Source organism: Choloepus didactylus, chromosome 15 (genome assembly GCF_015220235.1).
Source record: "Choloepus didactylus isolate mChoDid1 chromosome 15, mChoDid1.pri, whole genome shotgun sequence".
In the NCBI taxonomy this organism is placed as follows: Eukaryota; Metazoa; Chordata; class Mammalia; order Pilosa; family Megalonychidae; genus Choloepus; species Choloepus didactylus.
Window position 1 is genome coordinate 56,950,904 of NC_051321.1, and position 14,048 is coordinate 56,964,951.

The following is a 14,048-nucleotide window of genomic DNA, read 5'->3' on the forward strand; positions in this document are numbered from 1 at the left end:
GATCAGGATTCCTTTTAGAGAACTCTCAAGGTTCCAAAGAAGTGGCAAAGGAGGAACCTAGGAGACCAAATGGGATTTTTTTTTTTTTTCCTTAAAAATTTTTTTTTATTGTGTGGTAACACATACAACACAAAATTTCCTTTTTTTTTTAAAACCACTTTCAAGCAATACAATTCAGTGGCATTAATTACATTCACAATGCTGTACTACCATCATAGCCATCCATTACCAAAACTTTTCCATTACCCCAAATAGAAATTTTGCCCCATTAAGCATTAACTCCCTGTATCCCCTCTTCTTGCCCCTGGTAACCTATAATTTACTTTCAGTCTCCATGAATTTGCATATACTAGTTATTTCATATAAGTGAAATCACAAAATATTTAATCTTTAATGTCTGGTTTATTTCATTGAACATGATGTCTTCTAGGTTCATCCATGTTGTAGTATGCATCAGAACTTCAGTCCTTTTTATGACTGAGTAATATTTCATTGTATATTTATATCCCATTTTGTTTATCCATTCATCTGTTCATGGACACTTGGTTTGTTTGCACCCATTGGCAACTGAGTAATGCTGCAATGAACACTGGGGTACAGATATCTGATTTCAATTCTTTTGGGCAGATGCCTAGAAGAAGACTACCAGGACATAAGGTAATTCTATGTTTAACTTTTTGAGAAACCACCAAACTGTTTTTCAGAGTGGGTGTACCATTTAAAATTCCAAACGGGATTTTCTTATCATTCCTTGTCATAGGTCACTGCATGGAAAGAAGTGAAAATAGCAGATTTTTACCTTGTAACAGCAGGCAGCCATCCGTGTAAGAGCCGCACCCGGACTTTTGACCTGATTTTTTAGGGGACAAAAAGGGGGCTATTTTCTGAGCTCTTATATGAGATGACCTAGTTGGTTGCTGTTGTACTATGGTCTAGCCACAAAAGACACATCCTGAACATCTCTGGATTGTTTGCGAGGTCAGGCTCAAAGCTTTAACTCTATATGAAATTTTATAGTTGTGAAACATTTATGCATTAGGGTGGGACTAGTGATGACCAGTACTAGAGGCACAAACTCATAAGAAATCTTGAAAATATTTTCTAATAGTAATTCTTTTCCATTACTGATGAACTCAGCTAAGATTTCCTTCAGGGTTAAGACCTGTTTCCAAACTCTCTATGACTTCTTCCTGGTTTCCTAATGGCCAATACAGATGCACATGTCCTCACATACTGGTGTTTAAATTTATATTTACATTATAATTTGCTTTCAGGACTTCTCCGATGATTTTTTAAAGGCTTTTGCAAAATAAATCTTCACAGTTAAAACATCACTATGTTATTGTTTCTCCTATTTTTTTTCTTTTTTGGGCTCATTTTAAAAGAGAACATACTCAGCATATAACATTTTAAAATCATAGTCCTTAAATATACTAAGAGTTAACCCAAAATCAGAAATTAATATTCAAACCACACTGGTCAGGAAGAAAGTCAAAAGAAAGTCTGAGAAAGACTCAAACAATAAATCTTAAAAAAGAACTGATTCAGTTAATGATTAATTGTCGATGATGGTACAGTAATTGTGTGCTTAAATATCTTTTTTTTTAACAATCATGTATAAATCCATGGAACTACAATCCATAAATAGCAAATCCTAAGTCAAACCATGGACTACAGTTAGTTGCATAATTATAAAAAAGTACTTTCATCACTTGTAACAAATGTTCCACACCAATGCAAGGTGTTGGTAGTAGTGTGGTGTGTGGGAATCCTGTATTTTAAATGATAATCTTAAAGCAAATAACAAGAAAAATAAATACAATTATTAGAGTTTTATTTCCTCTCATTTCCCCTTCTAACAAGCAGGGAAAAGGTCAAAAGATGGCCTGCAGAAGGGAAAGGAAAGGATATGATTAGTGACAAAGCTGATAATTAGCTCCTGAGCTATTGGGAGTTTACTATAAGTTTTTCTAACTCTCAAATTAATCATGGACTCATTTTAGAAAAGATTTGTTTTTCCATCCAAGTCACTGCAGAAGATCTTAAGTAAACTAGATAGTTTTAGGAGAAAACTGCAAGTGCTACTATTCCAAAGATACATAACTTTCAATCCATCGCTATTGCATAGTTCATGAAAAGACATAAAATTTGAGAAAATTAAAAGCAATAAAAAAGGTAGGAAATAGAGTTGATTTGTATTTTCTAATATCCATTTACCAGTCATAATTTTAGTTTAAAAATTTTAAAGTAACTAAATATGGCAAACATCACAGAATTTAAAAAGTAGTCTATTAGATGGTACCATAAATACATCTAAGTACAAAGAACAAGCAATTAATTCCCTCACAGTAAAGTTTTAAAATTGTTGAAAACAAGTGTTAAGACAATTATCAATTTAGATAGAGATTATAAGAAATGATACTTCTAACTTTAAATTTCTAACTGTCTTAACCAATAGTAGCATATGCCTACCTCAGTTTAGGCTTGTTAATTGTGTTTTTTTCAATTTTTAAAACAATGTGCTTTTCAGGACAAAAAACCTTACAACTACAAGATGGGTCAGTTGCTATAGATTCTTCAAAAGGATTAGAAAGGATCAGAAGTACTGTCCTCCTTCCATAGGAGAAAAGACTGGGTTGAGAGCTAGGAAACCTAAATCCCAGACAAAATTAATATTGGACCTTAAGCTGGTTACTTAACATCTCTATGGTTTTTTTCCTTCCTGAACAATGACTAAAGATATGCTTATTCCTTTTTCCTACCTTCCTCAGGAATGAAGGCATGATTAAATGACATATGTTTTACCCATTACTTTCTTTACCCCCATCATTAGTGCTACAACTTCACACATTTATCATTTAGAAATAGTACAAAAACCTTGAGTCCAGTGACACATCTGTAATCTCAATTTAAATGAGAATACACTGGATAACCAGAAGACGTACCTTTTGTTCAGACCCACTGGACCCCTCTTCTTCATGGAGGTTAAGCCGTGGCTTGCCATCTGCAGGTGAAGTCCTACTCATCTTTTTCATACTGACAGGCACACAGGGTTTAGGGTCTTCTAGTATGAGCTTGCTGGTTTCTTCCAGAGATTTCTGATATGCTGCTAGTGGTGATGCTGGTTCCTCAACACGACCAGATCCATGTGTTTTTGGTTTTAGAATTTCCTTAGCACTCTGTTTTCCTATAGCATTTTGGGATTCTGGATGAGATTTTGTCTTTGCTTCTAGAGTGACTTCTGCATGGCTTCCGTTTGCTTCAAATTTTCCAGGTTCTCCTTTAAGATATGAGGTAATAGAATCCCTACACTGGTCAGGGCTGCAAAAGATAAAAGTGCAAATTTACATTGCCAATATGTAGCTGAATGTGGGCTTCAGAAGCTCTAAATTTTTAACACCAGTGTTTTTAATTACAGGTAACTACAGGTAATGAGCACTGTAGAAATCTAAAGGCATAAAGTAGAAAGGTAAGAAATATCTGGCCACTGGATTTCAAACTGAGGGGCTATCATGGGTATGGGTAAGGAGAAGCTATACAGGCTCCAGGCATCTCCCACATCCAATTCCCAACATGGCTAGTTATGCTGACATTTTAACTTTTTTTTAATTGAAGTGCTATATCTACTTGGCACTTGAAAAGTGATCCTGAGCGGTTCATGGACATACCTAGAGTTCCAAACACACCAATTTAAAAGGAGGAAATATTTCAAAATGTTCTTACATCACCACTGAAAAAAACAGAGAACAAAACAAATTCCTTTGATGGAAACTGGCCTCCAAGAACCCCAAATTCCATTTCTTTGTATGTTTTCAATTGCATATCCTGCTGTCATGCATTTCTGACCATCAGACTTGAGAATCTCATCTCTCCACTCCTGACCTCTGCTACCTTCTCCCTCTGTTAAACAATTATTGCACATCCTTTGCCTCTACTTACTTTGAGGACAGTTTTCCTTTTAGCTATTAAAAATCTTTCTCTTTAACACTTTCTTCTAAATTGACTTTAATTTTTACTAGTTTCTGGATAGTCTATTCTTTTTATTTTGTAGCTTCTGTATTCTTTTTAGTATCTTTGCTTATTACCTGTAGAAATCTGAAGGCAAAAACTGGTGCAATCTTATATATATGTATGTTTATTATATGTGGTGCCTGTATACATATTCATACATGTGTACATGTATACATTCTTTTAAATCAAATTCCGATCATCTGAACACATACATTAAAAAAAAAAGATATCAACAGCATACTCTATTCTGAAGGTGTAAGGTCAAACAGCCCCAGCAAACTGTGAAAATCCTGTAACATAAACCTTTATGATTTCTGTTTAAATTTCCATTCCCCATCTGCACTGCTTGTCTGTTTTCCTACCCTACATATGCTTATAACAGGAGCGAAGCTACTGCCGTTCTCCTACTTCTGTGAGACAAAGTGACTCACTGACATTTTTTTCGTATGTAATTAATTCACTGGAAGAACCTATATAAAACAAGGAATTGCAGCCAGTTTTATAATAATGAACATCTTTCCTTTATCCACCTCTGTTTCCTAATATGCAGCTATAATTTATGTGACTATTTCTGAACTTGGACATCAAAATTAATACTGTTTGTCTTCTTCACATTAGTCCCTTTGGTAGGCTGTATTTCTAAATGTCTATTTAACAAGATGCTTATCAGCAATATGAAAACATTATTATGGTTAGTTCTCTTGCATCCAATCTAAGTTTATACTAGTTGCTACTGAAGTAAAATATATTTTAGTCTGATATGTGCATAAATAAGAATACTGCTTACTATTACTGAGAGACTTTTATTTGTACCAGTCATTTGGTAGGCATGCTACAATGCTTTCTTTTTTGATCCATAAAACTGTTTGAAATAAGTAGCAGTACTCTTAGAGCATAGAAACATATCTGAAGTCACAAATCTCATACCTAATGATGTTAGGATGTGAACCAATGGTGGACCTGACTCTCACTACTCTAAAGTGGGGCTAGTAGCACATGGCATAAAAACACGAACCAGTTTCATGATCAGGGAATTATTTGGGTTATAAACAAAATTTATATCATGGAATAAAGAATTAAATGTACTATGTTTCTAATTTTGTAAAATAATATTCATGTTGAAAAATGTAATGAAGGATACATAAAATGTTAATAATGTTTTTCTTAGTATGGTAGAAGGATAGATGACTCGTCTTTTTTGCTTCTCTGAACTTTCCACATTAAAAAAATGTATACAGAAGGGAAATGCACCAAAATGTTAATGATGATTATTGCTAGCTGATGGGGTTGTACTGATTTTTTCACCTGCATTTTTGAATTTTGTATGAGGAGCATATTTATGTTTGCAGTCAGTAAACAATAGAAATATTTAAAAGACTTAGAATTTTGATTAAATTATTTTGAATAAAGGTTAATTACAAGTTACATGAAAATAATATGAATAATAAACTGGAAAAGAGTAGTAAAGGGACATATAAATCTTTGGCAAGATATTAAAATTCTCTGCATTTTACTTCAAGCTCTCAATTGTTTTGAGAATTATTTTAAAAATAACTTTCCTTCTTTCAATTAGCATAATGAATAAGCCTTTAAAGCAGGAATTCTCCCCAAACTGGAATGGTAATTTAGAAAAAGAATCATTGCAAAACAGAATATATTTAAAGAAACTCTTAAACTTTCCTTTTCCTTAGGGCCATACCTGTCATCCAGTCGATCTAGTAACCCACCAGTTATTTTTCGAGCTTGAGTGAGGGACTCGAGGTTTCCACTTGCTGTCTCGTTCTGCCAACCTGAAATTGAAGACATTTCCCGTTCTGCTTGCTGAACACCTTTAAGAATAGCCTTTACTTTTTCTTCTGTCATCTCCTCAGACTCCACTCCTTCTTCAAGTTGAATGTCCTCAAATAGAGATTTGAGTTTTTCTTCAGTCATCTCCTCATCAGGACCAGATTTTCCTTTCTCCTGCTGCTCAGAGCTTACTCCCACTTTTCTAGTCTGTTTCAGTGGCTTTGCTGGTTTAACATCTTTTGGGACCCCAGCCAAACTTCCGAGGTATTGAGGATACTCACTCAGACATACATCCTCCAATTGGGTCTCATCTACATCCACTGCTTCAGGCATTTTTGTTAGAAGCATTGAGTCTTCCAGTTTGCTGTCTTCTAAGGAAATATCTTCTGCAATTACAACTGGCGGTCTGTCTCCTGAATGTTCTGTGTTTCCCTGGGAAGGCACTAGCCCATCACTCAGTCTACTGGGGGTTCTAAGGGGAGACTCTATGCTAGAAATATCACTAAAATCATCTTGCTGGAAAGGGGTGGGTGGTGTGTAGTGCAACCCTGTGGGGGTTTCCAGTTCCATTTGAAGGGAAGGGTAACCTATGGAAGACAGTACATTTGGACTGACTGGAATGAATTAGAATACATCAAACAAAAACACATGGAATGACTAAAATTGTATCAGGTATGAAAATGTATGATGAATCACAGAACAAAGTTGGTAAATTCACTGGTTAGTTCAATTAAATGTAATACAATGAAATAAAAAGCTTAGTGCAAACAACAATAAAATAGAACACTAATTAAGGTACTGATTATTTCTACCAATTTTGGTAATTTTAATACAGTGGCTTAAATAAGCAGACTAATTTAACCCAACATACAGTTAGCTGTCATCATATAAAATACATTTATTCCATGGCCAAATTTATTATCTTCCTTCTTTTAGCATGCAAAAATCCATACTGTGGTGAACTGAATACAGCAAACCACAGGAAACCAATTTCTGAAAATAATTATAACCTATTTTAAAAACTGAACATTTAAGCAATGCAAACCAACTCTAATCCTTATTTCATATGAAATTTTACAGCAAAGAAAAATGAATTTAATTTAATCTTTGGAAAAAAATGAATTTAATTTAATCTTTTTAGATTAAAAGTTATTAGGAAAAGGATATAAAAAGAAGAGACAAAACAGGAAAGAATCCATGTAAAGTTTTCAGGTATCATAATGTGACGGACATGAAACAGTTTGGTGTATATGGAAGTCTTGGTGAACTTGGTGATGGGTGTCCAATCAGGACCCCAAATCAAATAAAGAGAAAAAAGAAATGATACACAACAGAGATAGGAGGAAAACCATTTACAAAGAGCACTGAATATGCATGATATGAAACATGGAGATTTCTTAACCAGCCTACACAAAGGGGAGGGAGGGAGCAGTTCTTTTGTTTTGACATTGCTGCTGGACTAAGGAAGTATTTTTCTGCTTCAGCAAAGAGAAAAGTCAAAAATGGTCTGGTCATGGTGAGGAAAGGAGGTTCCACAAAAGTTCGAAGAAGAGGAGAGACAGGGAAAAAAAGGCAACAGAGCACATTTTCTGAATTATTGATCTACAAAACAAAAGCTAATTTTCCCATCAATCCAAGACAAATATCAACTTGGCTTTTTGTTGGTAAACTCAAATTGCTATAGGTAAGTGAACATTTTTCAGTTATGGTCATCTATAAAACAAAATCTTGTTGAAAAGTTGGCTAAGATTACCTGAGATTTATGACCAGCATAAGTGAAATTTACTTTATATATACATTCCTAAGTTTCCCTAAGAATTTTTTGAACAAGAAATATAAAATATTAAAATGTAGGAACAGAAAACTTTTGTGAATTTATTTTAATGATATTCTGATTTTAAAATGTTAAAATTAAACACAGCTTTTGAGTCCATTGAAGACTTCCGTTGTTTTCTGGTGTGATCATTTTTGTTAGAGCCACTTTTGTTTAAAAAAACTTCCCAATAAAGATTATTAAAAGCATCTATAAACTATAACTTGGCAATTACTTAGAATCTGATATAACATTGGTCAAAATATTTATCTAGTGCAAAAAAACGTTGGTTACTAATATATGGCCTCACATATAATACAAAACCTCATTTGAGAGCATTTTTTAAAGGTTCTATGGTATTTATAAGCTTAAAAAACCCACTTTCAACATTATTAGCCATCATGTTTATGTTATGTGGATAACAAGGTATGCTTTAATTTTCTGTTGACATTTAACTTTAGAAGGCAGAAACTTTCTAAGAACTTGAGATCTTTTGTCACATAACATATGCAGAAAGTAGAAGTTATTAACGGTTATTAGTCTAACTTTGCCAGTTTAACAACTGAAAATCACCACATTTTTCAAAACTGGGAATGGTTGAAAAATATTCCTTCTCCTCTTCCTGCCTTTGCACAATCATCAACATTGTTTACTCAAAATTAATTGTAGGAATAATTTCCATTTGTGAAGGTAAGACAAGAACATCTTGAAAAAAATAGGATATTCATTATGTTTTCTTAATACTTTGATGAAAAAAGTTCAATTTACATAATGAAGGAAAGACGAGAACATTATTATATAAATAAAGCTAAGGTAAAGAGGAATTACTATTGTGCTATTAGTAACATCTGTACTCCCTGCATGAGAAATTATGCTGCCCTTTATGTATGCTAGATCAAGTAGGATTTTTCCAAAGAATAAGTGGCAGCATATGAAGTTAAAATGATGCTAGATAAAGCACTTATTTGATTGAGACATTAGACTTTTTCAGTTCACACTTTAATACTTGGTCCCTGAGCAGTAATTCATTTTATCTTAAGAATTTGTACACTGTAAGTTTAAATTTGATCCAGTATCTTGCTTACTTGGTAATAATGGCTCACAAGCTTTTACCTATCTATATATGAGTAAAAATGGTCACTAGTTTTTTAGTTAATGTAAAAATTAAAAATGACAAAATCAATGTTTTCTCTAGATACTAAGTTTTCTTCCATTTGTTTATATAAAATATTTGAAATTTCAACTCTTTCAGATATCTTATGCTTTTATATCTCATTATTTGTATTTTTATATAAATACCAAGGTAGCTCTGATATCAGTGTTTATCTGTAGACTCTGACAGAGCATATGCTGTGAAAATGAGAAATTAAGTCAAGCAAATCATAATTTAGTTGATTTTAAATGATTCCCTTGTCCTACTGCACTTTCAATTTTAGCAAATGATTAAATAAATATGAACACTAAATTCAATTACCATCAACAGGGTCATGGAAAACACTGTTTTCATCTGCAAAACTTCTGGTGCCTGAAATATTTCCATAATCAAATATTGGTCCTTCTAGCAGAGTCACTATATCTATTCGATTAATTTTTGTCAAGACGGAAGTTAAGGCATCAGCTGAAAAGGAGAAAGAAAGTTGAAAATCCAAATAAGAAGTTATTTTCTTCCAGTCAGCTCAATATCCACACAAAGGCATGGCTTTTGCGACCCTCCTGCCATTTTAGCTCCTCCCTAACGCTGCAGTATCACTATTCAGAGGGCTCAGAATGCTTACTGCTGTGGGGAGACATGTTTAGAGTTTTAAGAATCACTTTATGAAGCAGCATGTGATGACAGCAGCATTCTACACACTATAACAGAGCATAGGAGCCTCAAGCTAGCTAGACTCATGTTAGCTGTAAGGGGATCTAATAACACTTTAAACAATTTCCTTTCCTTTAAAGATGTCACAATAGCTCACTCAGATATTTGATGGTTAACATTTTAATGAGTTACTGTGCTCAGGCTGACATAGGCAAGCCCACAATAACTTATTTCACATTGTCATGGGTTGGCACTCATCATACAGTATGGCACCCCCAACTCCCTAACAAGAAAAAACAAAACAAACCCCAACAATATTAGAGAATTCTCTGCCACCAGAGACCAAGCTGAATAAAATGATTTGGTCTTCTAATTTCATCTTATTATTCCTGCTCTTCTTCCCTGCCCATCCACCTCTAGCCATTAACAGTGGCTTCAGTGTTTCTGACAACTGCTCTATGATTTATCAGAATCATTTTTTCATTTTTGATAGTCACTAAGGACTATAGACAAATGCAAAAAATCCCTACTACTTGCTTTCTGAAAAGCTTTCAGAAGGCTGAAGTCTAGAATATGGGCACTAAATTAAACAATCATAACTTCAAAAGACTTGCTATTACTTAATGATTACTCTGATTTAATTTTTCTATATATTAAAATTACAGAAAATTCAGAACAGTATTTGCATGAATCTAACAGTAGGCTTATCTAAAATACTGGATATATGCAGTTTTGAAATTTATAGTAATATAATTTCAGCATACTTGTAGCATTTTTTCCATCTCTGGTAACCCATTTTTTTAATAACATGAAGCTTTGAGAAATTAAAGAATTTGGATTTTCCACACGTATTTGATTGATTTCATCCACTGAGAAATTCAGTTCCCTTGCCAGTTCTGTAGAAAAGGAAAAGAGTTACTAAGATTTCATATTCTATTTTTGTCACGTATTTCATAAAAGTAATGTTCAACTGCCACATACACACAAAAGGGAATTTTAGAGTAAACCTAAGGTCTAATTTGGGCATTAACCTTTATTATCCTTGATTTTTGTAGGAAAATCATACATACATACACAGGTTGTGACTTCCTCACTTGATGGAATTATTTACATATAATTAGATCCCTTTTGGAGATTACTTTATAAAGATTGTTGATTTTTTACAAAAAGGATGTTGCTTGATTCTTTTCATTCAGCAACATTATTCCCTGCAATTTGAACAAACTGCATACAAGACAGGTGGAGGTATCCAATTCATAAATATGACACCAGAGGCTGATAGGGTCTTCCCTAGGTAATCTTCATAAAATATATCTTTTACTCACGTAATATTATACTCTATATGCCTTCATGTTTCATGAACTCTCCTCAGGAGGTTAAATGATGACTACAGGCCAGATCATCAAATATAATATCCTTCCACTTGTGTAAAAACTGAAAAGGAGATCTCTTTCTACCCATCTATGTGTATATACCCATATATTCCATCTTGGAAATGCAGAGAGTGTCTTTGGAAGAGATACATATGAGTATTGGTGACTGCTTTGGGAGAGGGAAAAAGGAGTCAAAGGTGGGAAGGAGACTTACTTTCTATTGTTTATTTTATTTTTTTGTACAATTTGAAAAAAAATTATGAGTTTATTACCTTAAAAATTCATAAAAAATGAAAAATGGCAAAAGATATGCTCCCATAGTAAAGAATTTGGTCAAGATTCTGTCCCCCTTAATATTCCCAGCAGTTTGGCAAAATGCAATTCACAGACTCAAAAAAGTCCATATTCTTTGAATGAGAGATTTTTAAGGAATCTATCCTGATGATATATAAGAATTGTACACAACGATTTATATACATGAATGCTCACTGCAGGCTTGTATTACTGAAAAATCAAAGACAATAGAAATATTGATCAAAAGGAAAAGCATTAAATAATGTAGGGCAGAGGCTTGCAGATTTTTTTTATCATAGTCTGCAGTTAGAAATACATGTGTATCACAGCATTTATATAACCGAAAACAGATCTTCATGGAGCAAAAGTTAAGTCTTAATACATGTAGTTCATAGACATTTTCATTTCTTTTCTATTCCATGCTGTGTAATGACAAAAACAAAGTCTTAAAATTGATTGTGTGACTCACTAATCCACTGTGATGCACAATAAGAAAAACACGAAAAACACAATTGTAAGGTATGTCTATTCGATGTTATTTATCCATTTAAAACAAGATCAAAGAATATTTGCTTTTGCAGAAAACTATATAATTATAAATAAAAAAGCAGAAAATTACATCATATATGTAGTATTATAAAAGATTTTTATAAAAATTCAAAGCACATTCAGATGTTAAGAATAGTTAACAGTTAATGTAGGGACAGATCTAAAATTTTCCTAATAATCTTCATGGAACATTTAATAACCCTAATTAGAAAAGTTCATCATCTCTTTGTATTTTAAGAAACAGTACTCTTACTGCAACAAGTCCTGATGACCAAACTGCATCCATTGTCTGGAGACTCAATGGAGCAGACACATGATAACTAAGAATTTTACAAGTATACTGAGTTAAATTTAGTTTAGGGCAATATAGTCAGAAGTTGAGATTGGTGGTAGGGTTGGGGGGTGAGGCATCAATGTTGAAATGAAGAAGTTCTAGTGTAATGTTGGGAAAATGGTTTTGTGTTTGGCTATTCTTAGGCCACCTCTTCTCCAAAAACTTACTTTGACAAACTACGGACTGTATATGCTTAAAGAAAATAATCTAATAGTTAAGGGCTTATAATACCACAAAATCAATATGTGCTCCAGTATATTTTCAGATTTCAATGGCCAATGTTAAAATATGAATATTATTAATTTGAATATGCTAGCAAGCATTTATACATAATAAATTGCTGTTAACTCTCAACCCACCTGCAAAGGCTAACTCAGTTTACCTGTCTTTTCAGAGCTCAACTAGGCTCCTGATCATTAGTAGTGTGAGGACTGGGGGACAGAGAGAGGAAGGTTTAATACGTGGTGGTGGGGTGGGGTCTGAGAACATTCAAAGGGAAAAAATTTAGATGAATTTGTTTCCCATTATCTAGTATCATGTTCTCGCTTTTAATAATGCAGATAATTGTTTCCCAAGTATGGAATGTATGTTGCATGACTATGGATATGACAAATTGATTATTTTAACTGTTCTGGTTTTTGGCTGTGCATTTAAAAAATACACTCAAACTTAAAATTTCTCAGACTCATGTAATGTTAGGATTTGAGGGCCCAGTTTACATCAAAACTACCAAACAGAAATGTCACATTCATACAGAACCTCATCTTCATCTTTAGTTATGCAAAGTCATGCCAAATATTCCTTTGCTATATACTAATCATAAATAGTTGCATACATTCCACAGAAGAAGTCAACTACTTTTGTAAACTGAATAGATTTGTTTACTTGTATCCTATGTTTTACTTTATTTAAAATTCAAACTTACTGTCACTCCTGTGTTTTCTTGTTTATATGGGTATCTCAAATGATTCTTGCTTTCTCTTGTTAAAGTGATAGAACATTTTCCTTTTAAATAAAATCTTTGAGCATAGAAGTGAATCCATTCAAAGAAAGGCATCAGGTAAATAATTATATAGTATGTGTATATTGCAAAAAATTTGAAGACTCATGAATAAAATTTGTGAAACCCAGGTATGTGTTAACTGAACCAATGCCTAAAAGAACTGTTCTAAGGGCATACATCATTTTAAATAATTTACATTATTTAAAAATCATAGGCTTCGGCTTTATTTTCCCATATGCCATGCCACAATAAAAAAATATGCTATGAGGTAAAAAGTTATTCCATATTATCATAAATAGCATTGTGAAGAAATTATTTAAATTTCAAAATATGATTTGAATTTCTATTCCTTAGGGTGAATATGCTATAGAAAAAGTTTCAGAAAAACAGTATACAAGGTATTATCTGTAATTATCTCTGGGTAGATAGAATTACAGGTGATAAAAATGTTTTTCTCCCCTTTTGCTTACTTTTATTTTTTTAATAATGAACCACTTGTGCATAAGACAAAGAAATTAAAAAACTATTTGTTTCATTCAGAAGTATATATACTTACCTGTCCAACTAAGGCCCAGGTGATCAGCTACTATTGCCATTCTGATATCTGTCCGCTCACATGGACTCTGTGGACCTACGATTTACAATTTCTTAATTAAAATAATCATCAAGAAAGATACAGTATTGGAAAACTGCTTTTAGCAATACTCAGATTTTACAGAGAGACTAATACTAACACCATACACTTAAATGTGTCCTAATCACCTACATGAACACTTCTTTTTTCACATGGCTCATTTGTTTTTTACCTTCATCAGGCCAAATGTCAGACTACATGGATGCTCAATGTAATGAAATTGAACATGCTGACAAGCTAGCTATTTACAGCAGTTACAGAATTGTTGTCTTGGTGAAAACACCATGATGGGATGCCAACTTTTGTGCTTTTAGTTTGACAGAATCATATCCATTAGCACAATGAAAAAAAAAAAAAGTTGCTCATCTTGAATGACACCAATATCTTCAGCATGCTTTCCTAGCTGTCTACAGTGTAGTTTGACTAAAGGAAGAAAGAAGAATAT

At 33.2% G+C, this 14,048-nt stretch overlaps 1 protein-coding gene across 17 annotated transcripts in view; it reads right to left on the reverse strand.

The window, feature by feature from the left end:
* The window catches only part of ANK3 (ankyrin 3), a 516,597-nt gene that overhangs the window by 20,887 nt on the left and 481,662 nt on the right, over positions 1-14,048 (reverse strand). For 11 of the 17 annotated variants that reach the window (XM_037804170.1, XM_037804174.1, XM_037804175.1 and 8 more), the window contains 5 exons: positions 13,526-13,600; positions 10,181-10,312; positions 9,087-9,230; positions 5,711-5,801; positions 2,946-3,321 (listed from right to left, as the gene is read on the reverse strand). In XM_037804170.1, the coding sequence (XP_037660098.1) occupies positions 2,946-3,321; positions 5,711-5,801; positions 9,087-9,230; positions 10,181-10,312; positions 13,526-13,600 (818 nt within the window). Of the gene's footprint in view, positions 1-440; positions 851-2,945; positions 3,322-5,710; positions 6,387-9,086; positions 9,231-10,180; positions 10,313-13,525; positions 13,601-14,048 lie in introns of those variants that run through there. The other 6 variants (XM_037804179.1, XM_037804178.1, XM_037804181.1 and 3 more) reach the window with 4 other exon arrangements.